Source organism: Drosophila navojoa, chromosome 5 (assembly GCF_054131105.1).
Source record: "Drosophila navojoa isolate 15081-1374.11 chromosome 5, UAZ_NAV_1.0, whole genome shotgun sequence".
Classification (NCBI taxonomy): domain Eukaryota; kingdom Metazoa; phylum Arthropoda; class Insecta; order Diptera; family Drosophilidae; genus Drosophila; species Drosophila navojoa.
In genome coordinates, this window is record NC_142893.1 from 4723158 (window position 1) to 4750398 (window position 27241).

The 27241-nt window shown below is 43.7% G+C and overlaps 3 protein-coding genes across 4 annotated transcripts in view; 1 reads left to right on the forward strand and 2 right to left on the reverse strand.

Moving 5' to 3' along the window:
* Window positions 1–27241, reverse strand: part of pk (prickle) — a 73150-nt gene that overhangs the window by 38957 nt on the left and 6952 nt on the right. The window contains exon 1 of one of the 2 annotated variants that reach the window (XM_089261283.1): window positions 6189–7092. The exons of the other annotated variant lie outside the window; for it this stretch is intronic. Coding sequence (XP_089117409.1) covers window positions 6189–6421 — 233 coding nt within the window. The 5' untranslated portion in view covers window positions 6422–7092. Of the gene's footprint in view, window positions 1–6188; window positions 7093–27241 lie in introns of those variants that run through there. 2 annotated transcript variants of the gene reach the window in all.
* Window positions 29–2418, reverse strand: LOC108654679 (uncharacterized). The gene has a single exon (XM_018106174.3). The coding sequence runs from the start codon at window positions 2284–2286 to the stop codon at window positions 181–183; it is 2106 nt and encodes a 701-aa protein (XP_017961663.1). The 5' UTR covers window positions 2287–2418; the 3' UTR covers window positions 29–180.
* Window positions 24419–26347, forward strand: nec (necrotic). Its single transcript, XM_018106177.3, has 3 exons — window positions 24419–24618; window positions 24694–26043; window positions 26108–26347. The coding sequence occupies exons 1-3, from the start codon at window positions 24603–24605 to the stop codon at window positions 26251–26253; spliced, it is 1512 nt and encodes a 503-aa protein (XP_017961666.1). The 5' UTR covers window positions 24419–24602; the 3' UTR covers window positions 26254–26347.

A 27241-nucleotide genomic window follows, 5' to 3' on the forward strand; every position in this document is an offset into this window, starting at 1 on the left:
GGTCGGAGAATTAAGTACACAAATACGATTGAAACTAGTTGAAATATTCGAATTAGGTATATTTAGAGAATGATTTCGATTTGGAATCTCTAAAAAAAAAAATGTACAAAAATCGAAACTCGATTTGAAGTGAGAAACTAGGCAGACGAGCACTAGATGGACCTTTTTGTGAGTGAATTCTTAAACCTTTTTGGTGCTCTCAATGGCAGACACAATATTTTCGACAGCATCGCAGACCAGCGTGTAGGTTTGTATGAAGAGCGAGTCCTTGAAGAACTTGCTGTGCAGAACCTTTCGGGAGATTAGCCACTCCACGTACTCCGAATCGGCCGGCATCTCTTCGCCCTTCTGGGTCAAATCGTTGATGTAGACCTGCAGCTCGGACTTGAAGAACTGCTGGCCCAGCCCCTCGCTCTGTATCTCCCAGTTCTCGATTGTGCTGCTGATGATGCCGCGCACATAGAGATAGCACGAGCGCTCCTGCTGCTGGCTGAGATGCAGGTCCTCGTAGATTTCGCCAGAGTTGCAGCGCATGGGAGCCAGCACCTCGACGAGTATGTTCTGCAGAGACTCACGCTGCTGCACCTCGTGCTGGTAGATGCACTGCCTCAACGTCTCCAGGCGATAGTCCCAGGGCGGCTGGCGTGGCTTCTTCACCAGCATGTAGAGCTCCTTGAGTGTCTCCAGATCCGCATAGCGCTCGACTTTGAAGCCAGGATTTTGGGCAGTAAACAGTTCGCGTTCGTCCAGCTGACGCTCATAGGGGCACTTTAGATTGCAATTCTCCACAATGGGCGCCAGCTCCGCATGTATGCCGGCCAGGCGCTCAGTGAACTGGGTCTGCTGCTTGTCTATGATCAGCTGCTGGTCCCGCTCGAGTCGCTCGCGATAGGCCACGGGCGTTGTGCAAACGCCATGAAAGCGCACATAGAGACGCCGCATGCCACAGATGGCCGAGCGCGTCAGATTCAGGCACCAGCGCTGCTTCTTAATGCCCACCCACATGGGCTGGAACATGACGTCGATGCGACGCTGTGTTCCAGGCAGCAGCACAAAGGGCTGGGTGTCGAACAGGAACTCGTTGTTCAGGACCAGGTGCTGCTGCAGCTCCTTCTTGTAGATGGCGCACGACTGCCAGCGCACTTGGATCAAACAGTTGCCGATGTTCTCCAGAAGGACGATGGTCTTGCGCATGCGCTGGAGCGGATCGCATTGGAAGAATATCTGCATGTCATCGCTGAGGATGCCATGATCGACGCCAAACCCAAAGACACGCCCATTTATCTTAACCGCATTGAGAGCAGGCACTGCGGTTGCCTTGACCTCGGCCACCGGAGGGCGCGGAGTTTTGGTCTTGATTATGGATTTCGATGGCGCTATCGATTGCGAGGGCGATTGCCGTGGCGTTTGCTGTGCCTCGTCGATTGTTTCGGTGGACACCTTGTAAATAACATCTTCGCCAACTGTTTGGCTCTGCAGCACATTTTGCTTGCAGCGCTTGGACGCCGATGCGACCTGCAGTTGATTGAAGTCTGGACAATATTGAAGAACACGCATAATGTTTTCCTCCTGCTGCTCGAGCCGCTTGCCCAGCGCCTCGGAGCGCTGCCATTTGCTCTCGGCCGGGTGCAGTGTGTCGGCCAGCTCGATTTGTGCCACCTCCGAGAAGCCCACGAACTCAAACTCCGGCAGCCGAGGCTCGGCCACGGGCAATTCGGCCAGCTGGCGGCAATGCGCCGGATCCTGGCGCATCTTTAGTACCGGCTTTTTCTGCGTCGGCGGTGCTCCCTCGCTGCGCTCGGCCGTATCAATTAGACGGATGAGCATCCGTTTCGTCTGCGCATCGATGGTCGCATGGCGATTGAAGAGGACATCCTCCGCACGCTTGCCCGTCTGTCGCTCGATGCGCTTTTGCAGCAATTTACGCTCATGGAGCATTTTCTTCCAACACTTGAGACGCGGATCCATATCGTCGTCATCGTCGTCGTAGTCATCGTCAATGCATTCGTTCAGCTTTCTACGAATTTTGGGAAGCACCTGACAGTCGCTGCTGCTCACGTTAACGCCAAAGGTTTCGGCCTTCTTGATCACATCGCAGACTTCGTTCACCAAGTCGTGTGCCACACAGTCCGGCACCGGCTTTCGGGTGGCGCACACATTCCCTGCTGATAGGAAGTTTATTTTGGTCACAAGCGATTTATCTGTTGTTTCGGTTAACAGGTTCTCCATGGACTCCATGTTGAGTCCATGCACATCTTTGTTATTATTCTCTGCAATTGCCTCCATATAGCTGCAGATATCTGATTACCCTCTATGCGAGCTGAGTATGTATTGTATCCAAACAAAATTATATATATGTATATTTATAATACTGACTGACGAGCTCAGCATTCGATGTGACTTTTAGCATTCTTCGATCAACTCACTTGGGAAACTAAACTGAGAGGAAAAGTAAGACCGTGCTAAAGAAAGGTTAAGGTGGTAGTTTCATATGTATGGGGTATAAATAAACAAGCTTATAAATATATTGGTCAATCGAAGATATAGCTGAAGTAAAATTAATAAATTCTCATTCTCATAAAATTTTGAGCAATTGCATTTATATATCAAAGATAGGAATTTGCCATTTGCCATGACTTCCGTGAGCACATCCAAGTCTCTTTTACTTTGATATGCTCTCCGCAAGACGGCAAAGATCCAAAACCAATATACTCCCTTTACACTGTGCGCAAGTATAGTTAGTTATAGAGTGATATATATTTGGTTATAGAAATAAATATTATTTCACTAGGCGCTGCCTATGGCTATAAGTTTTCGACCTCTGCCATATATTTAGCAGTTGCTTGAGTAGTTAACAATAACTGTCAAAGTTGTTGGTTATATGAATGGGTTTACGTGCTAGCCGATGCTATATTACACCGAGAACTTGACACAGTTGCAATTTGTGCAGCCCGAACTATGTTTTGGGAGAATTGTGCTAATTTGCTAACAATCCACAGAAAGCAAATGAAATTCACATAGCTCGTGTGACAAGTCATCGTAATTTGTTGAGCAACATCAGCGAGGGCAAAGCGAACACACACACACACAGACACATACCAAAGTCCTACCGCTCAACGACATTGACGTGCCGCCTTCACACAATTCAAAATTGTTATAGTTTTATTGTGGTTGCTGCTGCTGCTGTTGTTGTACTTGTTGTTGTTGTTGTTGTTGTGTCTGGCAGCCAAGTGAAAGGAGTTGTCGTGGTGGCAAACAAATGAAACTTACCTGAAATGAAAGAAGGGCACAAATAAGACTTGATTTATAGACAATGCATGAATGTTTTATATACATATATATCGTTATATATTACAGAGATATTTATGATATTGGCAGAGCTCATTTATATATATAGTTTTAAGGACTTTGAGCCGAGTGTTGCCATAAAAAAAAAAAACTAAACTTTAAGCTTTCTGGCTTTGCCATTGTGTGGCTGCAACAATAGAAACTGCAGTTGACAGAAACAAAGCCATATCAATTACCCGGGGCCGGCCGACTGGCAATCGGAGTTAAAGGCACAAATAAAGTAATTTAGTCCTGGGCAAAGCCAACTAACCGCAAGCAGAGGAAGCATGCAACGCTGCCGCATTTCCGGCCGTTGGCTGGCTTTTGTTGCCAATTTCAATATGCTCATTATTATGAGCTTGGGGATCTGTGGCTCTGTGTGCCCGTGTGCCTGGAGCATGTGGCTCATGTACGTGCCCCAGGCAAATGCAATCAACATATTGTAATTCTGAAATGCATATTGAGAACGTGCAACAGATACTTTCCACAGCAGCAGCAGCAACATTCGCACAATGCGCATGCAATGCGAAACTTTGGGCTGCACTTAACGGGCCGTCAGACAAAAACAAAAAGCTGTGAGCGAGTAAACAGAGTGGGAGAAGGAGAGGATGAGAGCAGGGGCACTGCCTCATCTACATTCGACATCTGCGCTGTTGCACTTGATGCCACAGCAGCAGCAGCAGAAGCAGCAGCAGCAGGAGAAAAAAATCTGGCAGTGTTTGCATTTTGATTTCCATTTCGCATGCACTCAAGTAATGCATTTATTATTTACCAGTCCATGCAAGAGGCTGGGCGGCGGAGCAGGCGCAGGGGGGGACAGCGTTGCCAACGTTAAGGCAACTCAATTCAATTCCGCAAACTCATGTTGCAGTTGTCAACGGCGCAGACGAAGACACTTGTGGACGAGCTGTTAAACCGAATCCCCTCGGTGCCCCCTCTCTCACTCTCTCTCTCTCTCTCTCTCTCTGTGTCTATCTGAGCAAATCTATAGCTGGATGCTGCACATGTTGCATACCACTTGGTGTCTGTTGACAGGCAGCAGCCAGCAGCAGCAGCAGCAGCAGCAGCAGCAGCAGCAGCAGTTGGCAGCAATACTCAGACGGCAACTGTTGGCGCTTCTTGAGTGAAGACAGACGGCCGAGACGGACACTCAGACAAATATGCTTATTTGCCACTACTTGGGGCATATGCACTTTACAATTGCGTTTGCCGCTCTTTGAAGGAGAGCAAACAAAAACTTTTGCCAGCTGTCATAAAGTTTTGATTTACTTTAGGCAGTGCTGCAAAAGGCAGCCGGAGTATCAAGCAAATAGTGTTGCAAGCTGTCAGAGAGACTTCACTTATTTAGACAGTGTTGTAAGACTAGTTAGCTGTAAGCAATTGTAAGCAACTTTTGCCTCTTTATACTGCTTCCTATTGTCTTAGGTTTATACTGTCTTATATCTGTATATACCCTAACCTACTACTCTCTCCTTTCTCTTCTTTTTAATACTGTATGCTCTTCCTCTCTCCTTCTCTCTCTCTCTCTACTTCAAGCCACTCTCTCTCTGGCAATTGACCTTTCCATACGAAAAACTTAATCAATCAGAGCATTTCACGCTGCGACTTGGATCGTAACAAGTATCTTTGCATCTTGTTATTCCATAACAAATGGCGATTTATACACATGTACACATAGTATTTTATTTGCATCCCGCTGCATATTTGCTGATTTTTATTTTGCATGCATTAGATGACGCTCATAATAATCAAATTTTTATTGAATGAATTGCGAGCTGTAAAGCTGTGGCATTTATGTTTGAGTCTTTCTGCTGCCTCGAGGCCATATCCATTGAGCAGGCAATTGCTGTGACCAGTTGCCAATTGCATTTTGTGGCCATAAAAGTGCGTTACAAATAACTGCACTTTCATTGAGCGGCACCGTTAGAGCGATAGCCGCCCATTGGCCGACGATCAGGGCGATCGGGTTTGAAATCGAGTTCGTATTTGGATTCGACGCGAGTTGATTTCGATTTAATTGCTGTGCAATTTGTGCAGCCAAGAGTGGAATGTGCTGTCAAATTGTGGCACTTAATTAAAACATATTGAGTGTGCAGTTAAATTAACATTTCACCGGCAGGCTGATCGACCAGCAGATGCCCTGTTATATGATCTATGTTAGCCATAGATATTGAATGTTGAGTGACCATTAGATGCAATGTGTTATAGCTCTCTTTTTCTCTCTCTCTCTCTCTCTCTCTCTCTCTCTCTCTCTCTCTCTCTCTCTCTCTCTCTCTCTCTCTCTCTCTCTCTCTCTCTCTGTCATTTACTCTCTCTGTCAAGAGATTTCATTACATTTATATTTTATAGTTTTACTCAATAAAATAAATTAATTTATTATCATTTTGCCCAAGGGTAAGAATACAAATTTAATAAAGCTTTTACCCTCTCGCTTTACATTCTTAAAAACTGATATGGTTTTCATCTGTGAAACGTATTCGTTCTTCATTTTTCTCTCTCCCGCCCATGCATACATCTATATATCTCCCTCTCTGTTTCTTGCCTATCAATTGTGCTGCTTATTACAATTTGTTTATAAATGCATATAAATTTTGTATATTTAGTAAACAAAGTTTTTGGCACAGCATGTTAATATCTAATAGACACACATTCAACTCAATTTACAGGGTATACGAGCGGCATTAACAGCGCTCACTGCACTGCAATTACAACACTCAAGCTGCCAAGGCGCTGGCCAGTTTGTTTTTTCGAATGTTGCAGTTGCACTTGTGGCTGTTGTTGCTGTTGTTGTTGTTGTTGAGTTGTGTTGCTGTTGCCTTGTGGGGCATTCGAAAGTTCGTTGTTAGCTTTTATTTATTTACCTCACTTCAGCCGATTTGATGATCGCCTTGGGTGGCGCATCCCAATAGTTGGGCGCTGGCGGCACCCACTGCCGCAGCACTTGATAGTTGCCCTCGAGCAGCTCCATGCCCTCGATGACCTCCACATCGGAGTCGCCATCGTTGTTGGCGGCGGCAGCAGCGATATTGCTGTTGCTATTGTTGTTGTTGCTGCTGCTGTTATCGGCATGCAAATTATCAATGGAATCGCTCATTGTCAGCTGCAAAAGGCTGCGATTTTTTGGCGCCGCATTCAGCGCTCGGCGTTAGCTCAGCTCTAGGTAAACAAAGATGCGCATTGCCATTTGCGCTGAGTCACACAGTTACGCACGCACACGTATATATATATATATATACAGACACAAAGAACTACTGCGCGAAGAGGAAGCACCATCAAAACAATAACAACACAAAGACGAAGACGCGACTCTTGAGCTTGAACCGGGAATTTTTAGCTTGTAATATTTGTTGTTGTGTTTTCGGATTTCTTGGGAATTTCCTTTCGGGTATTTTAACACAATTATTTAGTATTGCCTATGGCATTAAATAATTAATAGTTCGTATTTATTTATTGTCTTATTATCAGCGTTTCGCCGGCCGAACGCGCAGCGCTTCACGTTGCACTCACGAATTGTTTCTTTCTAATCGGCGAAAATGTTCGTTGCGTTTGTTTTGGCACGAAAAATTGACAGGCACGGCGAAAACACATCGTACAAAGGCAGAACGCAACAACAAACACTCGCACACACAGACGCACACTCTCATACACACAGGGACACACTCTCACATGCATAGAGCGGGGTTAATATCTGGCATTTGCGTTTGCATCCCTTGTGAAGCATAGAACTGAGACTCGACGCGATTCGACTCGACTCAACACGACTCGACTCGCCTCGCCTCGCCTCGCCCCTTTGTTCTGCCACGTCCTTGGTCCTGGCCACATTTCGCTGTTTCAGTTTCATTTTCAGTTTCAGTTTTGTGTCTCGACTTTCCTTCGCCAGCTCGCCAGCTTTTATTCTTTTTCCTTTTCCTTTTTTAGTGTGTAAAATAAGGGTTTGTAATTTAATGTTTTTATGTCTGATTTTGTTTTCGTGTGCGTTTCAAAGAGGGGGGCTGCCTGGGTGGTGGGTGGTTGGATCTGCGGTGCATGGAAGGGCACGGAAGGTGTTCTACTCAATGCACGCATATTGTTGAAATTATGTAGCCAAAGACACGGCCAGCAGGGGCGGCTGCCTGGCGGTGAGTGTTCACCTTTTAAGCACTTGAACGTTGCTCGAAAGTAAAACAGTGGGTCAAGATTAGAGAAAATCAAATGAATTTCATAGAATATAAGAAGAAGAAGAGGTATTACTAAACATATTGATGAAGCGATTGGAGGTTATATTGAATGGAAAGAGAATAACTAAAGTTTGCTGATTATACATATTTTTATATGTAAACAAAATTCAGAAAAATATAGCGAAATAATTATTTTGAATATATTTTATTAAATTATTTTTAAAATACACTTACAATTGCATTACATGCTTCATAGAGGGAATCAGATTCATATTTATACAGACATGCATACTTTTCAACACGTACAAATAGCTTGTGCACCACTGTGCTCAGCCAGTCGCACAAGTTTTCCAGGCACGATCCCCGTGAACTTACTCACTCACTCTCACGCTCACGTACAAGGAGCGCAACCTTTTACGGCCACTCACTCACACTGTCTCTCGCACATACACAAATGCAAACACACACACAGAAAGCAGTGCGAACCCCGAAAGACACAAAGCAATCTACACAAACAGCGCTAGGCAGGAAGGAAGGAAGTGAACGCTCGAACGTATGCTCATATTTTGCAACAAATATTTCGAGCAAGACAGAGAGGTGAGAGAGTGAGAGAGGAAGAGGCAGAGGCAGAGGCAGAGAGAGGCAAGCGCTGCAGAGAGCAGCACGTGTGCTCTCTCTCTCTCTCTCTCTCTCTCTGTGGCTGCTGCTGCTCTCTTTATTGCCTGGGTTTTCCACTTTTAATTCACTCACTCAATTCGAATTTGGTTTTTGTAGAATTCACCCCTAAGCGTCTTCACGGTAATTTGAACACGTGCCGCGAGCAGCTGAGCGCACAACTGTGCCACCTTGGGTGGTGGACAGCACCACCGAAAAGCCCACTGCCCAGGGGGTGGCTACGGCCAGACGCGGCAGCGATCGTAAAATTTAATGATTTCATATGCTGCTGCTGCTGCTGCTGCTGTAGCTGTTGGTGTTGCTGAAGCTCACCTCTGAAGCTTTGGTCGGCAATTAGCGCGCAAGTTTTCTTTTGCTCGGACTGTACGCTGGGCGGGAGACCACCCTTTGGGCGCCGCAAAGTATGCAATGCACTCGTAAAAACAATCAGCTTGGCAACACTTACGAGCCCCCAGGGAATAGGAAACACAGCCAGCGAAAGGGAAAGCTCCGCTCTGCTGTGTGTGTGTGTGGGCAGCGGGCAACGGGTAACGGTATTTAATGTGCAAATAGCTCATACTACCCGTCGACTGCCCTGTGGAGCTGGCATACCATGTGTTATTGTAGCTGTCGCTAGCAACAAATTGCGTCGTTTGCCAAATCAACCCTGCAGACGGCAACAACAGCTCCCCCATACCCCGACCCACACCTCAGCCCGCCCACCAGCTAGCTGTAACAACAACACACAAATATGCACAGCGACGACAAACATAAGCAAAAAGTGGGGAAAGGGAGCCCATTAGAGATGGGGACACTTTCAACAACACTTCAATGGCCGCATCACCATATCCGCTAGAGCCTTTGCTCGCTGGATTTTTAATTAAAATGCAGCCGGCAACATGCATGCGAGTGCTAGCAACATGTTGCCAGCAACATCTTAGGTATGTCAGAGCCGACTTGTGACACTCATAATTAAATTTATTCATTGCATTATGCATATAGTTAGCAGCTCAAATGGCTGAAAAGAGGCCGGCTCGGTTTTTGTCTCAAATCTCCAGAGAGCTGCTACAGCTATACACTCACACACACAGAGCTGCACACCCACCCACCTTGGCACACTCCACACAGTTGTGGCATAAAAATAATTATATAAACTTGATGCCCGCTGCCGTCTGTCTGGGCAATTCTTTGATTGTTAACCAAGCCAGACTGTCAGGCGTTTGCAACCCCTGATAATGTCGACGCCCACATAGACCCACATAGACATCTTCCTGCCGATCCACCCATTAACCGCACAGTTTTCAAAACAGCCAAAACCAGAGAGCGATATAAACAGTTACGCCCGAACGTGGGTCCTTTCCTCTGAGTCGCTCTGGGTCGGTTTTAACATGATTTGTTGGATTCGCCAAGATTTCCTAATTCCATTCGTTAGCCCTTGCCCGGAGGGTTGCCAGCTCAGCTGTTCGCAACGTTGCCGGTGGGTGTTTTGTAATTTGTTGGTTGTTCCGTTGTTTGGTTGTTACGCCACTGCATTCTCAAGTGTTGTCAAGTGGATTGTGTCCGAAAATGGGGATTACACAAAAGCTAATGCAGTACAACATATGTACTTACATGCCACAAGTAAAGCCAAATAACTAGTCAGATATACCTAGTTGGAAGTTTCATTCGGAAGTCTTGAATTAGAATATTCAAAAGATTCCATTCATTCATTCATTCCAGAAACTCTTTCCCATACAGATTAAATTAACTTATTGTGTATAAAAAGCAACTGTTTAAGAGCTCCTAAATCTGAAAAATATATACAGTTAGCAATCTAGTCATATATTTGCCAAGCCCCTATCTAGCATCTCTAAGCAGTTTTTCCCGCAAAGCATTTAGAGCTTTTAACTAATCTGGGCATTTCCGATTTCAATTCTCAGTTACCTCTATAGTTTCTCTGGCATTTCCGATGTCAATTATAAATTGTTAAAAGTTCATTTACCTTGAGTACTACTATCGCATTTGTTGCTACTGTTGTCTCTATTTAATTGCAAAGCATTATCAGCGATTCAGAGATGGTATCTGGCGAGCAGAAGCAATGCGTTTAATGAGTTGGCTCTATTAGCCTCGGCCAAAGTGTAGCTGCTATCTTGACATGCCAGTTGGCATTTTCATTAGCAAGCCTCGCCTCGTCTCATCATATTGCTTTAGCACTTCATTATGGGCGCGCTATTAGCAGGCTTGCATGACTTTGATATGCTCATTGTTGTGTCGCTGGGGCCTGATGTGGGAAATACTCTGCGAATAGGCCACACAAAAGTAGCTGCCATCAAATATGTGTATACAAAAAAATGTAAGAAAAATGAGTACTGGAAGTGAGCACTATTTGCTATACTCTGGGAGCTGAATCGAAAGGGGTGTATCAGTTGCACGTGTACATATGTATCTCACTTTGATATCAATATAGATCAATCTATGAAAATATATAAAAGGTCAGACATATAGGAGAAGTGAGAGACAGAGAGAAAAGGAGAGAGAGAGAGAGAGAGAGAGAGAGAGAGAGAGTAAGACAGTGTCAGAGACTGAAAGAGAAATTTTACATATGCGAAAGAACATCTCCATATGCATATACATTTGTATGCCTCTCAGTCACATTCTTTATATATGTATATGTCTCTCTTTTTCTCAATCTCTCTTTATATCTTTCTCAATCTGCCAATTCTTTTGCATCAACTGCTTACAACATTACGAAGTATCTCTTAGTCCGTTGTCAATTTCTCATTTCTTTCTTTTGGCGCTTTTTTAGCCATTTTATGGCCGGTTTTGCTCTGGGTCGTTACACTCGCTGCTAAAACGGTTGTGTGCCAAAAAAAAAAAACATTGGTAAAGAAATAGAAGGCATATGCAAATGCTCATACTTCTCATAGATGCTGCTGTTGTTGTTGCTGCTGTTGTTTGGCAACTTCCTTTCCGGCTTTGTTGTTTATTTAAAGAGTTTCTACGCGTCGTTAGACATCGTTGCCACATGTTGATATTACCAAATCCCACAGCCACATCAAAGGCAGCTTTTCTAGTTGACCCCGCCCCCTTTGCCTATGGCACGCTTGTACCTTGTTCTACGTTTATTATGCCTTTTAGTAGGCATTTAATTCGAAATCGCTCGCTCGAATTCCAGTTAAATGTTTGTGTTGGCCCGCAGCGTACAACTGAAGTCAAAGTCAAAGAAATTTAGGACTCTGGCCAAGAATATCGCCATGGGCGCAGCATCAGCTCGTCAAACAAATGCTACGCATTAAATGCCTATTTGTATTTGTGTTTGTTTATTTATTATTAAAATCAGCCTGTTTGCACTCAGTTCTATGTGTGCGTGTGTGCGAGTGCGTGTGGGTGTGCAGCTCATAAATATGCAAGTCATTAATAGAAATATGATTTACCCGAGGCCAGAGCCAAAGTCACATCAAAATCCACGTCAAAGTCAAAGCAACCAACCCCCAATGGCTCTGTCTGTCAGTGCTCAAGTGGAGGAAGATGGGGCGACGGGACGTGGGCGACAGAGGCGGCGGCGGCGGCACGATTGACAGCCTAAGCGTTCCATGGGGATTGAGGTTAGTAACGGTGTAACTGGCACTCGGCCTGCTCCTGCTACTGCCCCTCCTCTCACACTCTCTTCTTCCCCCCTCCGTCAGCTGCTGCAGTTTGCCTCATAAATTGAGTAAAAATTACGCTTCATTTGATTTAACACAATCGAATTGTTGTTGTCCTCCTCGTTGTTGTTCTGTCAAGGCATTTGGTATGTTGACTTCTAACATGGTGTGCCGGTCACCAGTTACGGACTTCGCCTCTCAGCGACAATTGGATTAGGACATCATGACCATGATGAGCAGCCGGTTAACGGTTAAACGATAAATGGGGTAGCATACAATTGAGCCGATTTTTGTGGAATTTCCTATGTGCCAGAGGCTGACTAGAACTCTCAACCTGTGTGATTGTGGCAGCTGCAGTGAGTGAAATGCTACCCTAGTCCATCAGTTGGGCTAGCATACTTCAGAAACTAAGCGGATTAGTTATAAATTATTTATATTTTGCATATGCCTTTTTAAGAATTTAAATTGAAATTTGAGGGAATTGTGAAAAAGGTTTACTGCCAAAGGTACCATTTTAATAACGAATTAGGTACAGTTGAGAGGGTCTACGATTACCAGAAATTAAAAAAAATTTTACATTTTGTATAAAAAGTATAAATATTTAAATATTTTCAGTTTTTAGCTCTATTACATTTTTAATGATCATTAATAAGGCTGAACATTTAATGCTGATATATTTATATTTTTATTTATATATTTTCTTATATTTTTCCAATAAAAATATTTAATAAAACGTTCTTTCTTTCCTCTTCGAATCAGCTAATTAATTACGCACCACTGAACGCACCACTCTAACAATTTTCTTTAATTCTAATCCAATTAATTAATGCGTTCATAATCCACTTTTGCTCACCTGCTGCTGCTGCTGCTGCAGCTGAACGCACTTAAATGCTATTTCAGCCATCGCTGACTCAGTTTCCATTCGCAGATAATGAAATAATTTAAGCACTCCACATGCCCAGTCATAATATTAGTTTTGGTCAATTAATAAAATGGCTTTTAATATTCGCAAATAGCGTGCAATCTGTGAGCCGCATCTCGCGCGCCTTTGCCACAAATGCAATAATAAACACATTGTCTGCATGGTTTCTAGTTCAGTTGCTGCTGCTGCTGCTAATTGCATTCGTCTGTTCTTCTTCTTCACCCTCCTCGTATGCAATTGGGATATTTTATGGACCTTCGTTTCCATTGCTGTTGGCCGCAGCTCGCCAGTCAAGCAGAAGGCTAATATTTCCGCTATTGGCGGCGATTTCTTTCACTTTGCTGCGGGCCACTGCAACTTGCAACCGTTGCACATGTTGCGCCTTGCTCGAGTTTAGTTTTTCCTTCATTTTCTTTATCGTTTTCTTTCTATTTCGTTTTATTTTATTGACAAGCAGCGTTCGGTTACATGGAACAGCTATGGAGTGCTGCTCCTGGACTCTGGCAACTGTTGTTGTCGACAGCCAGCGGCAGTTGCAACATCCGCAGCATCCGCACATGTGGCACGGCCCGGCCCGGCCAGATCTCCTCCTCTCTCTGTCTCTCTCTCGTTGTATATCTGGGCATTTTTTCCTGTTTTGTAGCAAACGGGCATTGTTATTGTTTATTGATGCACTACTTTGCGCTATTTTCGTGTGCCAGCCAGATGGTGGGCGTTCGTGAGGAGAACCAGAAAGCCAACTAACAAAATGCCAGCAGCAGCAGCAGCAGCAGCAGCAGCAGCGGCAGCGGCTAAAAATACATAAATTATCTTAAACTCTGCACCAAGATCTGTCGATGGCTACCAAGTGCAGACGTAATGAGCCTGGTGGGCGGGGTCATGCAAATTTGTTGGCCAAGTGGAATTCAATTAGTTGTCAACTTTTTTGGGGTTAACTGTAAATGCAGCAGCAACTGCAGCTGTAAGTGCAACAGCAACCGCTGACAGCTTTCGCCCATAAAACGTGCGGTTTCATTAGCTAGTCATAGACTTGTCTCGCTCTTAAGTTTGACAATGCTCCATCACATAAACACAACGGCATAATTAGGATGGTCCCAAACAACTTGCAACTTGCAACTGGCAACTGACAACCTGAGCTGCAGCTCAGCTCAACTGTCGCAATTTTATTGAATTGTCAAGCGGCTCTTATATAGCAAACGTCTATGTATATGGCCAAGAGTTCGGCTAGGCTGTCTGCCAATTACAGGCCAGACTTTGTAGACTTTGGCGATTGCAGCGCCGTCTTTGCTTTTCTTCTCTCTTCGTTTTATTGTAGCAACAATTACGTATGGGAGAGCCTGTCGCTTGAGCCGACTCCTTTCCTTTTGGCTTTTATGTCGCATGTAATTAGTCACGACGTTGGCAGACATACAGCAGGCTAGCGGCTGCTGCGATGCTGAGCCGCGATTCTGTCGCTGGCTGCCTGCTGGTGTCTCAGCCTTTGTTGTTTGCCGTTAAGGCCAATCGCTGAAGGTACAAGGCAAAAAAAAAAAAACACTAAAAAAATAAAAATAAAAATAAAAAATAAAATAAACTCTGTGGCAGTTGAAGCCGCTGCAATTGCGGAAGTGTGAATTGCAGTCGCTGGTTGCAATTGATGGGCTGTTGTTGCGGCGTTTAGGCCGCCACCGTAATTAGGCCAATTAGCTCTGCAAACTGCTCATAAATAACTCGAATTTTAGCTTAAAGCCTTGCTATTGCAATTGCAATCGCTCGAGCAGCAGCTGCCGTCGATGGCTCGCTGTTGCATGCGGCCATCATTTAACATATTCATTAGAAATTTAACGCACACATACACACTCACACAAATACGTGCAACTAATTTATAGACACATGCAGCGCTCAATAATAGTGTATTAATCAAAACACAGTTAATTTTAAATTGGATAAAATGGCTTTAGCACAATGAGAACCGGTTCGAGCCAATGGATTACTTACTCTTCGCTCTCTCATTACCCGCGCGGCTTCGCGCTGTGCGAGCTGCTGCGTTCCGAAATGAAACACACAATTTCTGAGTTTCAAAGTTTTGTAAGCACTTGAAAAACTTGGAATTGCTGCGTAATGCTGACAACAACAACAACAACAACAACAGCCATAATATAAATGTGTATTAACAACATGAGAACCAGCAACAACATGAGTTTTTCGAGACAAGAAGAAGAAAAAACAAGTTAACTGTGCGTGTGGTAAATGCCGGACTAGACTTACCCTGTGAAATGAATCGTCGAAAACTTAATATACGTTCTTAATATGTCATCCAATTTTAATTACGTGATATACGTGATATACTCATATATGATTTTTTCTTTTCCTTATCTCAATACATTTAATCGATTGTTCGTTCTCTCCCAACCTATCTATAATATCTCTTTATTGCTATCTCGCCTTCAGTCAATTTATTCCTTCTAGATGCTCACTGTCCTTATGCATTTTATTCTAACTCTTTCTCTAGATATCTCACTTTCTATATATTACATTTTCTCTCTCCCTCTCTATCTATCCATACTTTACTCTTTCTATATATTATATTCTCTTTGTCTCTCTCCCATTCTCTCTTTACACTCACTCTTTCCCTCTCTCTTTCTCTCTCTCTCTCTCGCTCTCTCTCTCTCTCTCTCTCTCTTTCTATATATAGAGCTTAGTCCACTTCCCAAAGATCCAACTTATTTTACAGAGTATAAAAAGTTTGTTGACGACTGATGACTTCGGATGTGCTCGCCTCGCACTTGAGACTCTCAACTCTCAACTACACACAGAGTTTCGTGCACTTGAAACTGTTACGCAAATGTGCGTAATGCGCATGAATATGGATGGATACATGGTAGCCAGCGCTGAAGCGAATACGATCACGCTTTGCGAGTGCCGAATGCTTGATACTGTGTGCGTGTGTGTTTGTTGCCCACATGCAAAAGGCCAGCAACAACAACAACTATTACAATATAAAGAAGGCAGCAACAAGCCCACAGCAACGGTAAAGCGTTCCGCTAGGCAGGCCTTCAGCAGTTCAGCCGATTTGGCTAGGCGCGTGGGCCTTGGCTAGGAACTTGAGCTACTGCCTACAAAGCGAAAAGGTCTCCGACATTTGGGACTGTCGACGACGCAGTGAGTGCCTTGAAGTGGCCGCACCGCAAATGTTTCGAAAAATGTTAGCCCATAAACTCCAGCAATTTGTTAAAGCCCTGCTCTTGGCCAAGTTAGTAGCGTGTAGCGAAGAGCGCAACATGCTTTTCAAAAACCATAAAAACTAATTATGGTCTGCTGTGCGTAAAACATGCCTCATTCGTTCCTCAGAATTCATAATATTCCACATTTCTGCGGCCCAACTTCAATTGACGCTGTAAACTGAGCAAGCAATGAATTTTTACTCAATCTGGCATTAATTGATGTCGAGCTTCAATTGACTTGAACTCGAGTTAACTTTCACAACATGCTGCAGCTGTCAGTCACATTGCAGGGTATCAGACAACGCAGCGGCTTTGATGAACTGACACAAAGCTGCGCTGCGACTGCGCATTCAATCAGGCGCCCAAGTCCGAGCACAATTAATCCTTTAAGCAAGTGAAGTACATAAACTCAATTTAGCGCACGCTGTCACACAACTCGCAATCAGCGCAGATACTCCAAGACCCAGAAAGACATACATACATATATGTATATATATGTGTATATGAACTGCGCGACATTGCGCGACGTGTTGGGTAATTTGGAGAATTTATGACAAGCATTATGGCAACACTGGTTTCATTGGAGCTGCAATTGTATCTGTGTAACTCTGGCTCTGACTCTGTCTCTCGCTGCGGCTGTGTATCCATGTATCTATGTCTATTCTGACCGCCCAAACCAGTTTCATTATATATCTATATATATACATAGATATATATATATATTTATGCAACGCGCTTGGCTTTCTGATTACTCACGCTCAACTGCCCACAAAATACAAGAGCTCGCTGCTGATCGTGAATTTAACGTCTGCTACCGACTGCGAGCTAACATAATGGCCTGTTCTATTGGGGCGATTCCCAATGCGCTTGCGTTGACGTCGGCACATTTTGAAGATTTGATAAATTAGAAATGCCAATTATACAAATAGTCAGAAGTTGCAGCCAAATTGTCAAAACTGTTTGCCGGCTTGAAGCAACAGCAGCAACAACAGCAATAACAGCAGCAACAGCAGCAGCAGCAGCAACTGTTGCTGGTTTTCTTTTCGATTTGAGCGCTGGCTGCGTGACACGCTTAAGAAAACATGTTCGTGATTCGAACTTTATTTGGAGTATGTTGTGAAACAGCATGGAAAGCAAAAGTCTGAGCAAGTTATGTGATAATACATAGAAAACCCGAAAATGATGGACTCTTGATGTAACGAAAATGATGGACACTTGATGTAACACGCAGCTTTAAGGGAACTTTGACATGGGATTGGGCTATAAGCTTATGAAAAAGTAGGTTGAATTAATTATTTATTATTTATTTATATTTTTTTAATATTTTAGTTTTAAAGATAAATATATTTTTATAAAAAATATATTTTATTTAAATATAATATGTAATAATATTTTATTTATTTATTTATTTTTTATTATTTATTTTTAAACTATTTTTTTTTATGAAAATTAGTATATTTTATTTTACTTGACATTATGACATATGTATATACATACATACTCTATAAAATATTAATATGAAATTTGTAAAAATAAAATATATATATTTAATTTATTTATTTTTATATAGTTATATAACTTGTATGTTCATTAATTTTTTTTTTTTTTTTTTTTTTTTTTTTTTTTTTTTTGTTAATTTTATGTATATTTATATTTTTATATTTTTGTATTTTATATTTATTTTTATTTTTTTTATTTTATTAGTTACTTGACATTGCTTTTATTAAACCTAGTCATGTCAGTCTCCCCACAAATAATCTCTCAAGAAACTATTTCTTATTGAAAACCTTTTCGTGTACGATCTCATTTCGTGATTCGTGCGATTACGCCTAGTTTTGTGTTGTCCTCGCACTAAACTATATCGACCATCTCTAGTCGAGGCTGAGCGGCCAGTTTGACAGGCCGCCAAAGGTGCGGCAGCGAGTCAGGCCTCAATCTCAGCGGCCTTAATACAGTTATGGCCAAATCCCTGCAGCTTTTAAATTGCTTTTGCTCTCTGCCAGTTAGCCAGCTTGCCAGTTAGTTAGCTTTGCCAGCTTGCCAGCTCTGCCAGCTTTGCCAGCTGCCTTTGCTGTTTGTCTAAATGTCAAATGCGATTGCAGTGCGCTCGGATGCACATTGGCGAGCCGCCGCTCTCGGTTGTTGCCCCCAGCCAGAGAGGGGCTTCGCCTTGCTCTTGGGCGACAAACAAAAACAGCTCCAGCTTTAATTGCCCAGAGTCTGTGGCAAACTGTGGCAACAAATGTTAAAGTGCAACGCCTTATATTTATTTCCTTTTCATTTTCATTTTCATTTCATTTTAGTTTGCTTTTTGGGTGTGCCGCCACAAGAGTTGCAACTGCAAATGAGTTTCTCGATGGCGCATTGCGTATACGCCTTGTTGTCTGGGCGCACGAATATTTCCCAGGGCCTAATTCAATTAAGCTGTCGCGGAAATTGGCCAGCACTACGTGTCGCCCATATTCTTGGGGCTGGCTTTCGCAATTTAAATAAATCATCAGCGCCTGCGAAGTCAGAGCATAAAATTCTAGTTTCGGTCTAGTTCCAATTGCCGTGTGCCCCGCTCCATGTGCTGTCGATGCATTTTGAGTACGTGCCGCATGTCTCGAGACTGTTGTGGCAAGACCTTCGTGTCTCCCGTCTGCCAATTTAGTATTTGCTCTTGGGTCTTGGCTCTTCAGTCTTGCTTGTGCTTGGGCTTGGGCTTGGGCTTGGGTCTGGGCCTGAGCCTCTGGGTCTCTGTCATGCACTTTTACATGTTCGTGCGGCTGCTCCAGTTTTTGTTTTTTTGGTTTGGTTTGTGTTTTTCTTAGTGGGGCCTAGGCCAGGGTATTACCGTGCGATAATACCGCAATTCATCATTATTATATTGTGTCTGCAACATTGTTTTTGTTGTTGGGCCATGTTGGCACGTCAGCTGGCGGTCGGTCTAATGAACGGGTTCCGCATTTTGATATATTGACACGAAAACAAAAAGCGAAACAGCATAAAAAGCATAAAATAATACAAAGTACATCCACTTTTTATTCGCCGGTTAATCGTGTCTTTAATATCTCTATGTGTGTGTGTGTATGTATGCACATGCGTTGCATGCTGCTTGGGCGTGGCTGGGGCTGGGCAACGCCTCAATTAGGCGTTAACTGATTGGAATTCTAACGGCCATTCCACATGATTGCCGCAAATCTTTGTGCTCATTAGTCGGCGGCCTGGCCAACTTGGCTGCCAGCTTGTTTATTTAAATCTAAGCACCAACATTTGTCCCGAACTTACAGTCGCAGCGTGGCCAAATTATAGCAATTGGCCACGCTGCAGGCCCGACTCCAGCTTGAAACAACAAACTGGCCAAAGAGAGGCTGGCCGGCGCAATCATTAGGCTTACGCTTAAGCCTATGCTTACCATTTGGCTGCCCATGGAATGCTGGGCGATAAGGAAACGCTGGCCTAACGAATTTGCAACCTCAAATTTGGATCAATAAAAACAAAAAACAACAACAACAACAATGGCATCAGCTACAACAACACGCAGCAAGGGAGACCACCAAAAATATAAGCAGCCAAAATTTAGAAAATTTCTGGGGCCAAATGAAGCTGTGTGATACTCTCTCGAGAACTTTTGAATTGGTAAAGCTAGTATAATATATTCTATAAGGTATTTAATATTTTTAATAATTTTTATTTCCCATTTTCATTTGTTAATATAATGCAAAATAATAATTATATATGTATATATATATATTAGCCTGAAAACAAAATAATTTGCTAGCTTTCATGGTAAAATTAGGCGCACCTTTAAACATATTTCTCTTCTTTTCCTAGTTGTCTTCTGTCTTTCCTTTCTAGTTCTCTACATAACTGAACTCGCTCATGTTATAGCTATAGCTGCATATACCCTATTCGCAGTGGCATTGGGCAATACAAAAAGCACTTTGTTAGCTGGCGGCGCAGCAGTTGGCACAGAGAGACCAACCCAAAAAGCGCACAGAACAATGGCCAAAAGCGTAGCTGACCTCAGTGCGAGCATTTGGCCAAATGTGTGTGGGTGTAAGTTTGTGTAAGTGTGTGTGATTGTGTGCTAAGCTTAGCCCATTATGGCGCCTAACGTACGAAGCGTTGCAGGCAACAGAAGAACACTGAAAGAAGGAGAGAGAGAAGGAGAGAGAGAGAGAGAGAGAGAGAGGGTGAGACAGCGAGCTAGGACCAGTTGCAGTTGTGGATGCTGCTGCATCGGATGCTCATCAAAATGATTGCATCACGAAGAACAAATTTAAACGGCGATTACCGCCCAGCCACCTACCCCCTCCCACCCTGCCAGAGCTAGTCCGCCTCCTACTTGGGCTTTGGCTGCTATCCGTGTCCACTTTTTGGGGTACAGGCAATTTCTATAAATGCAGCTAAACGCATAAGCACAACAACAACAACAACAACGACAGCAACAACAGCAACACCAAGTCATAGTCGTAGTCCATGTCCAAGTCAGAGTATGAATCGTTGCTTTGGTTGCTTCGCTTGGATTTATGGGCTTTCACAAAATGCCGCTGTGATTAAGTTGCATGAAAATTATAGTTTCCCTAGAACTTTTATGTCGCTTTAATTGATGCAGCTCCGGATGCCGTCCAGCCGGGCTGAGAGGCAGTTATGATCTTTGAGGCAAGTTGACAGATGAGCTCGCAGCATGCGGCAGCCAGCAGACAAGTTGCGGCCAGTTGCAGCAACTTTCAACAAGCTCGTTAAAGGAAAAGAAGAGGAAGAAAAAAAGAACGCAGAACATTTGCTGGCTGAAGGGAGTATGTAGATATAATATACATAATATTTATACATATATGTATTTATTTATGTGCAGGCTGAGGCACGCAATTCCACTGTAACGTCTGGCCTGCAGCACAAACTTGGCAACTCACACACACACACACACACACACGCACACATTTGCTTGCCTGCCAAACTGGCTAAATACGCTTGAAAAAATAACAACACGTTCCTTATACAATTACATTAGAAGGCCAATTAGCTGCAGTTCATGAAACTTTCGCTGCTTTATGCAGCATTCGAGCATGTCATTGGTCAATAAACATGCATGCTGTTATAAAATTAACTGAATGCATATTTCGGAAGTCATTTAAGCAGGCGACAATTCTGGAAGAATAACCAACAGCCTATTGAGCAGGAAAATGATGAGGACTATGGGACTTAGGAAAGCTCTCCACAGACTCGTGACATACAGCAGCATAGAACATGCATATGCAATGACTACAAATAATTTCTGCCTAAATAGTCAACATCTCTGGCTGCCATTCATGGCACAGATGGCCAAAAGAGCGGCACTCCATGACATATTCGTTTCCAAAGATGGCTTTAGGAATCATTCTATAGGGAAACCAGCAAGTCACATATGCAAAGCCAGCTTCCTTTCCCAGCTCCAGCCGCATGCCGCGGCCATCAATGCTCTCTTTTCATAGTGGAGTCGGCAGTTGTAGAATTTCGAAAGAATTTCTCGCACCTTTACCCCAGACATGCCTTCGCCTTGCTTTAACTGTACATTTGAATTCTCTTTGCCGCTCACCTGGACGGCAATTTGCTGCAACTTGTCCGCCCGCGCAGTCAGCATTGGCACTGGCAAATTGGCAATTGCACATTTGAGGGACAAGTGTAAATATTGTGATTGCAAATACGCTTTCTGATTTATGACCGCAATTATATGCATACAGGGAAACATGCGGTACAGACTTGCATATGTATAGACGACAATATATGCAAAATGAAATCGTGCGGCAAACGTGTAATTTAATGCGATTTTGTTGTAAGCAACGCCAACAACAAAAAGATGCAGAAATGAACTGGTAGAGACAGAGAGAAAGGGAGGGAGAGGGAAGAGAGTGGGCAGAGAGAGAGAGAGAGAGAGAGAGTTGCAGCTGCAGCTGACGAGGCACAAATGGCAATGACAAAGTTGTACGGCGCGCAGGCGCAGCCAGCTGACTGGCATGGCACCCACTGTAAGCACTATAACCACTGTGCGAGCCCACTGTCACAGTGCCTGCCAGTGTCAGTCCTTCAGTCTGCCCCGTACGGCTATCAGTTTAATGCTCGACTGACTTAACACGCAAATTAATTAAGTGTGACTGCGACTGCGGCTTTTGCTTGTGTTGCCAACAAATTGCTTTGTGGTTGATCGGCAGCAACAGCAACAGCAACAACACCAACAGCAACAGTGGCAACATGTTGCATACAAATTGTGGCAACATGCACATATCTGTGAATCTGCGCCTTGAACCCACAGCTTGACCTTGTCCCTGACCCTGACTATTAAGATGTTATCAATGCAGCTGCCGAACCGCATTCGCAACTGGAACACTGCCTGCAAGAGATATGTGCATACATATGCTTCGGCATAACTCTGTCTTGTGCTGCACATATCGCAATCGCTATTCACATTTAGTTTACTCTATCATTTGCCGTCGTTAGTGGCTATAATCTAAATACGCATTTTATTAAATCGAAATTGGCTATTTAGCATTATTTTATGCATATGTCTTATGTCCATAAAGTTAATTGAGATAAATATTCATGAACTTTTTTAGTAATACCCATAATTTATGCTTTATGGATCTGTGACGTATGAACAGATGTTGCTTGGGTAGTAGATGAGCTTGATGGATCGATGTGGTATAAATGGCATTTGTTGCTCATTAAATACGGTTTGAAGAGGGTATACTGTTTTATAGAAAGGAATGCATATACATATGTACATCGAGTGCACATGATCTATAATATAGAGCTGTAAAGGGGCAATGCTTGATGAGTCTCTTAACATCTATGAGATGATCAATCTACACTAATATTAATTCCGAGAATCGAACAGTCTCCGAGACTATATAAATAGAGCGCTGTTGAAATACATAATAAGATCTGTCGTTTGATTATATATTGCCTTACGCCTATATTCAAAAAATAATTGGGAAATACGAAATAATGTATACTTTTGTAAAATACGATGCTTATAAAGAAATGTAAATATATAAGTAACAAAATTATCCAATCCAACAAATAAAAGACGAGAGAAAACACTCCCCAAGTTTTAATTCATTTTTTGCAGTGCATGAAATTAAGTTTTTCAAGTGCCTTCCAGACAGCTGTCCAAATATGACAGAGATGGCAAAAAAAATAAGAAAAGATAAGCAAAAAACTCTTTCGCATAACTTCAACTTTTTGTGTTTCACTAGTTGCGACAGCCCTTCAAGCAGCAGGCAGCAAACTGTGTTCCTTTTTTATTTCATTTTACGTTTTTCACTTTGAACTCTTTGTTCTTTGTAATTAATACAACAACCTGTTGCCGAGCTCTATCTACAGCTCTAGAATTTTACAAAAATTTATTGATTGCATTTTATGGAGCTCATATCTTTGCGCTGTGCACGTTCTCCAATACACTTGCCCCAATTTCCGAGGCAGCAACGATGTCGGCGGCATGCGCTACACAGAGAGGGCGTTACGTGGCGGGGGGCGTGGCACTGCTCACTTATGTGGGGAAGATATTGAGGCACGGAGCGTCATCGGCTCTAATTGGAGTAAATTATGTTTACACATTTAGTCGTGCAATTAGGTCAGGCAGTTAGTGTCCGTGTGTGTGTGGTGTGTATGTGTGTGTGTGTCTGATATCGTACGAAATGCATACTGAGACTCGCTTTTACATAATTAAGAACGAAGTAGAGAGTAGAGGGTCGTGTGAGGTCTCCACTACCGCTAGTTTTATCTCGCATTCGGATTTTGGAATATCTAATTAGTTCTCGCGCTACAATTTATGTGTAGCTCTTACGAAATGCTTAGGAAATGCATTTAGTAACAGGTTAAATGGGGAATGTCTTGACTAATATTTTATTATGGACGCATAAAAATGTCGGCAGGCATTAGATTTGACGTCATTAAGAACAGGAAAACGAGAAGTTATGAGTCGCACTCAGTTATCCGGTGGGAATGCTAAAAATATACAAGACTCAAATGGTTTTTTTTTTGTTTTTCAATCTTCCAAGAGCCGACTTGTCTGAGTCAATGAATTGAACCTTCTCCGCTTGAGTCAGTGATCTGTTAGCTGTTGTTAATCGCCTAGAAAGATTTCACGTATTTTTCACATTTCAAATAGCCACGCCCCAATGCACAAGTAAAAAGCCTGGATCGACTTGCAGTGGCGCATATTTTCCTTTATGTAATTGGAATTAAATATACGCGGGGTTTTTCCAGAGAAGGAGAGAGACCAAGAGTGCGAGAGTTAGAAATAGAGAGCAGAACCGAGAGAGTGGGAGTTAGAGAGAGAGAGAGAGAGAGAGGGTAGCTCGAAGAGCGACATTTCGCTCAACAGGTTTCGTTTCTCTTACTTTTTCTGCTTCAGCTTTATTTTTCTGAAAATATTTGCTCAGTGCTCGTCTTGAAGCACCCACTGTCCAGCGGGAAGTGGTGTAGGGAGTGCCCAGTATTACGGACCGGTTATCAGCTCGCTTCTAGGTGATCGCATATTCTCGCTGCTCAAACTTTTTGCCCAGCTCAGTTTGTTTTTAAAGCTGCAGTCGAACTGAGCTGCCCAACAGACGATCGCAGTGCGTCGAGACGCGAAAAATAAAAACAAAAACAGAGGAGGAGAATTATATTTAAAAGTATTCTATATATACGTTTGTATATAGACATAAAGCAGCAGCTAAACGAGTTTCCCTCTCCGCAGTAATTGGTCGCCATGTCGTGCAAATACTGTAAGCTAAGAACAATTGCGGCAATATCCGATGTGCGAAGCTCTAGCCAGTGCTCTCTGTCTCATCTCTTTACAGCATCAGCAGCGCTGCTTCTACTGGGCAGCTGCCTTAGCCTTTGTCTGTTCCACATACCCGTCACGGCGAGCGGACAGCGTATTATAGACTATGGCAACATAATTTTTAGCAGGCGCTCTGGCTTCGATAACCAGCTACAGAGCAGATCCCGTGTGGCGGCTCCAGTCCAGAATAGAATCGGCACAGTTCCGGCAGCAGCATCGCCAGCAAATATCCAGCGACAACAATATCCCGGCCAATCGTCAGCTCCAGTTGAAGCTCCGGACGCATCTCTAACTCCTGGCGTCACAGTGCTTGGCATCGACGGCTCAGGCGACCGCTCAGCCGCTGGCCGGTCGAGAGCCTCGTCGGGTCCCACACGGCCGCCAGCTCAGTTCAATTACCGTGAGCGCTTCAGCTCCACACTCTTTCAGCCCATCTCGCGCAATAATGCCAACCGCAATGTCGTCTACTCGCCCTCCTCGGTCCACGCTATGCTGGCGATGCTGTACGGCGTCTCAAGTGGAGAAACGGCCACGGAGATTCGATCGGCTGGCCATTTCGAACAGAATAAGTTGACGACGGCCATAGACTTCCAGCGAGTAGGCAAACTGGAGCGAGAGCTGACGAATGCTCAACTGATTGTGGCCAATAAACTGTTCTACAATCATGAGCTAGCTGTGGTCAATCCCGATTACGCGCGCTATGCTCATCAGTTCTTCAACTCGGAGATTGAGGGGGTCGACATGAAGCGGTCGGCCAATACTTCAGCGCGAATCAATGCCTGGGCAGCGGACGCCACGCGCAATATTATTCGCGACCTGGTCAGCCCCAACGATATTGACGATGAGACCCAAGCATTGCTGGTCAATGCGATCTACTTCAAGGCGCGCTGGGCAAACGAGTTTTCAGCCATGGATACCACGCCGGACAAGTTCCGCGTGAATAGCAACAAGGCCATCACGGTGGCCATGATGTACAACGACGATGTGTTCGCCTATGCCGAGCTGCCAGAACTGGATGCCGTAGCTCTCGAGCTGCCCTATGCCGGCACTGAAGTATCCATGCTGTTCGTATTGCCCAACCAGGTGGATGGTCTGCCACAGCTGGAGCGGGAACTGGAGCGTAGGGATCTAAATCAGATTGCCGCACGTCTACGCCGAGAGATGGTCGCGGTGCGGCTACCCAAATTTCGCATTGAGTTCGAACAGGACATGACGCTGCCGCTGCAGGAGCTGGGCGTGCGTCGCATGTTCACCGACAACTCGCAGGTGAATACCATACTGATGCGTTCCGTGAAAGTGTCCAAAATACTGCAAAAGGCCTTCATTGATGTCAACGAGGCTGGCTCCGAGGCAGCAGCTGCCACATGTAAGTCGAGAGACCTTCCAACTGCCATTCATAATTCATCTAATTATGCCATCTCTTTATATAGTTGCCAAATTTGTGCCGCTGCTGCTGCCGATGAAGTCGCGCGAATTTATTGCCGATCATCCATTCCTGTTCGCCATACGCACACCAGAATCGGTGCTCTTCATTGGGCATGTGGTCCAGCCGCCGCAGATCAGCGCTAGACAGTAGAGCCTTAGACCCTAAGTTAACTGTACGCATTTGCTATTTGTAATACATGTTCGTAATTTTTACATTTACTCTAATACACACACACACACACACACTCATCGTGCCTATATTCTGTTAGATAACCTTTGCGCTGCACCTCGCAGATTGCTCAGCATTTGTGCCTTTTCCAGCTGAACGGTTAGCCTTTGGTTTTTGCCCGCAAAAAGCTCGGCAAACCCGTTTCGCTCAGCAGAGAGGCCCCTCAGGCCAACTATTAATGGTAGCTGGTAGCTGATCGCTGGTAGCTCTAACAATCTTTTACGTACGTCAATGACCAATGCCAAGAGCTGTCATATAAACAAATGCAAATTTCATCAATCGTAACTTCCTCGATTCAACGCGCCCCTGGAAAGTCCAGCGACAGGTTGGCCTCCCGATGACTAAAGCGAAAAACCCCCTTTTGAGAGAAATACTAAGAGGGAGACAACTGAGGCGTCTATCACTCATATTGCATCATGTTGTTACGACAATACAGAAATAAATCAACTAATTATAATAACATCTTAACAGACTGTTGAAGTTCTTGGATGGAATAAAAACATGGGGATCTACGAACTTGAGCCATCAATTGTTGATGTTTGCTTACACATCTATGTTGCTGATAAGCAAAAACCGGACTATTTCCCATTAAAGCCGAAGCTGAAATTCTCTGACATACATTAAAATGATGTGATATCAGATTGAAGGCTTGGAATCAAAGGGAGCTCAAACTGGATTACGCAGGACTATGGATTATAGGTTATGCAACCTTACTTCGAATGTTTGATATCATCACGATTCTCTTTACAGAGACTCAATAAAGCATTTGTGCTCTGAGATATATTCTCTATATTCCATATTTTCTCATCGTAATACCTGATCTTGAGCTCTGTTTAAGTTAATTGATTACAAATACATTTCTAATAGCTTTAATGGATCTGCGGCATCTACTCAAATCGTGACAGTGCTC

Coding starts and splice junctions, on each gene's coding strand:
- LOC108654679 (XM_018106174.3), bottom strand. CDS start 2,286: ATGGAGGCAATTGCAGAGAATAATAACAAAGATGTGCATGGACTCAAC.
- nec (XM_018106177.3), top strand. Junction 26,044..26,107: donor CGAGGCAGCAGCTGCCACAT/GTAAGTCGAGAG, acceptor CTCTTTATATAG/TTGCCAAATTTGTGCCGCTG.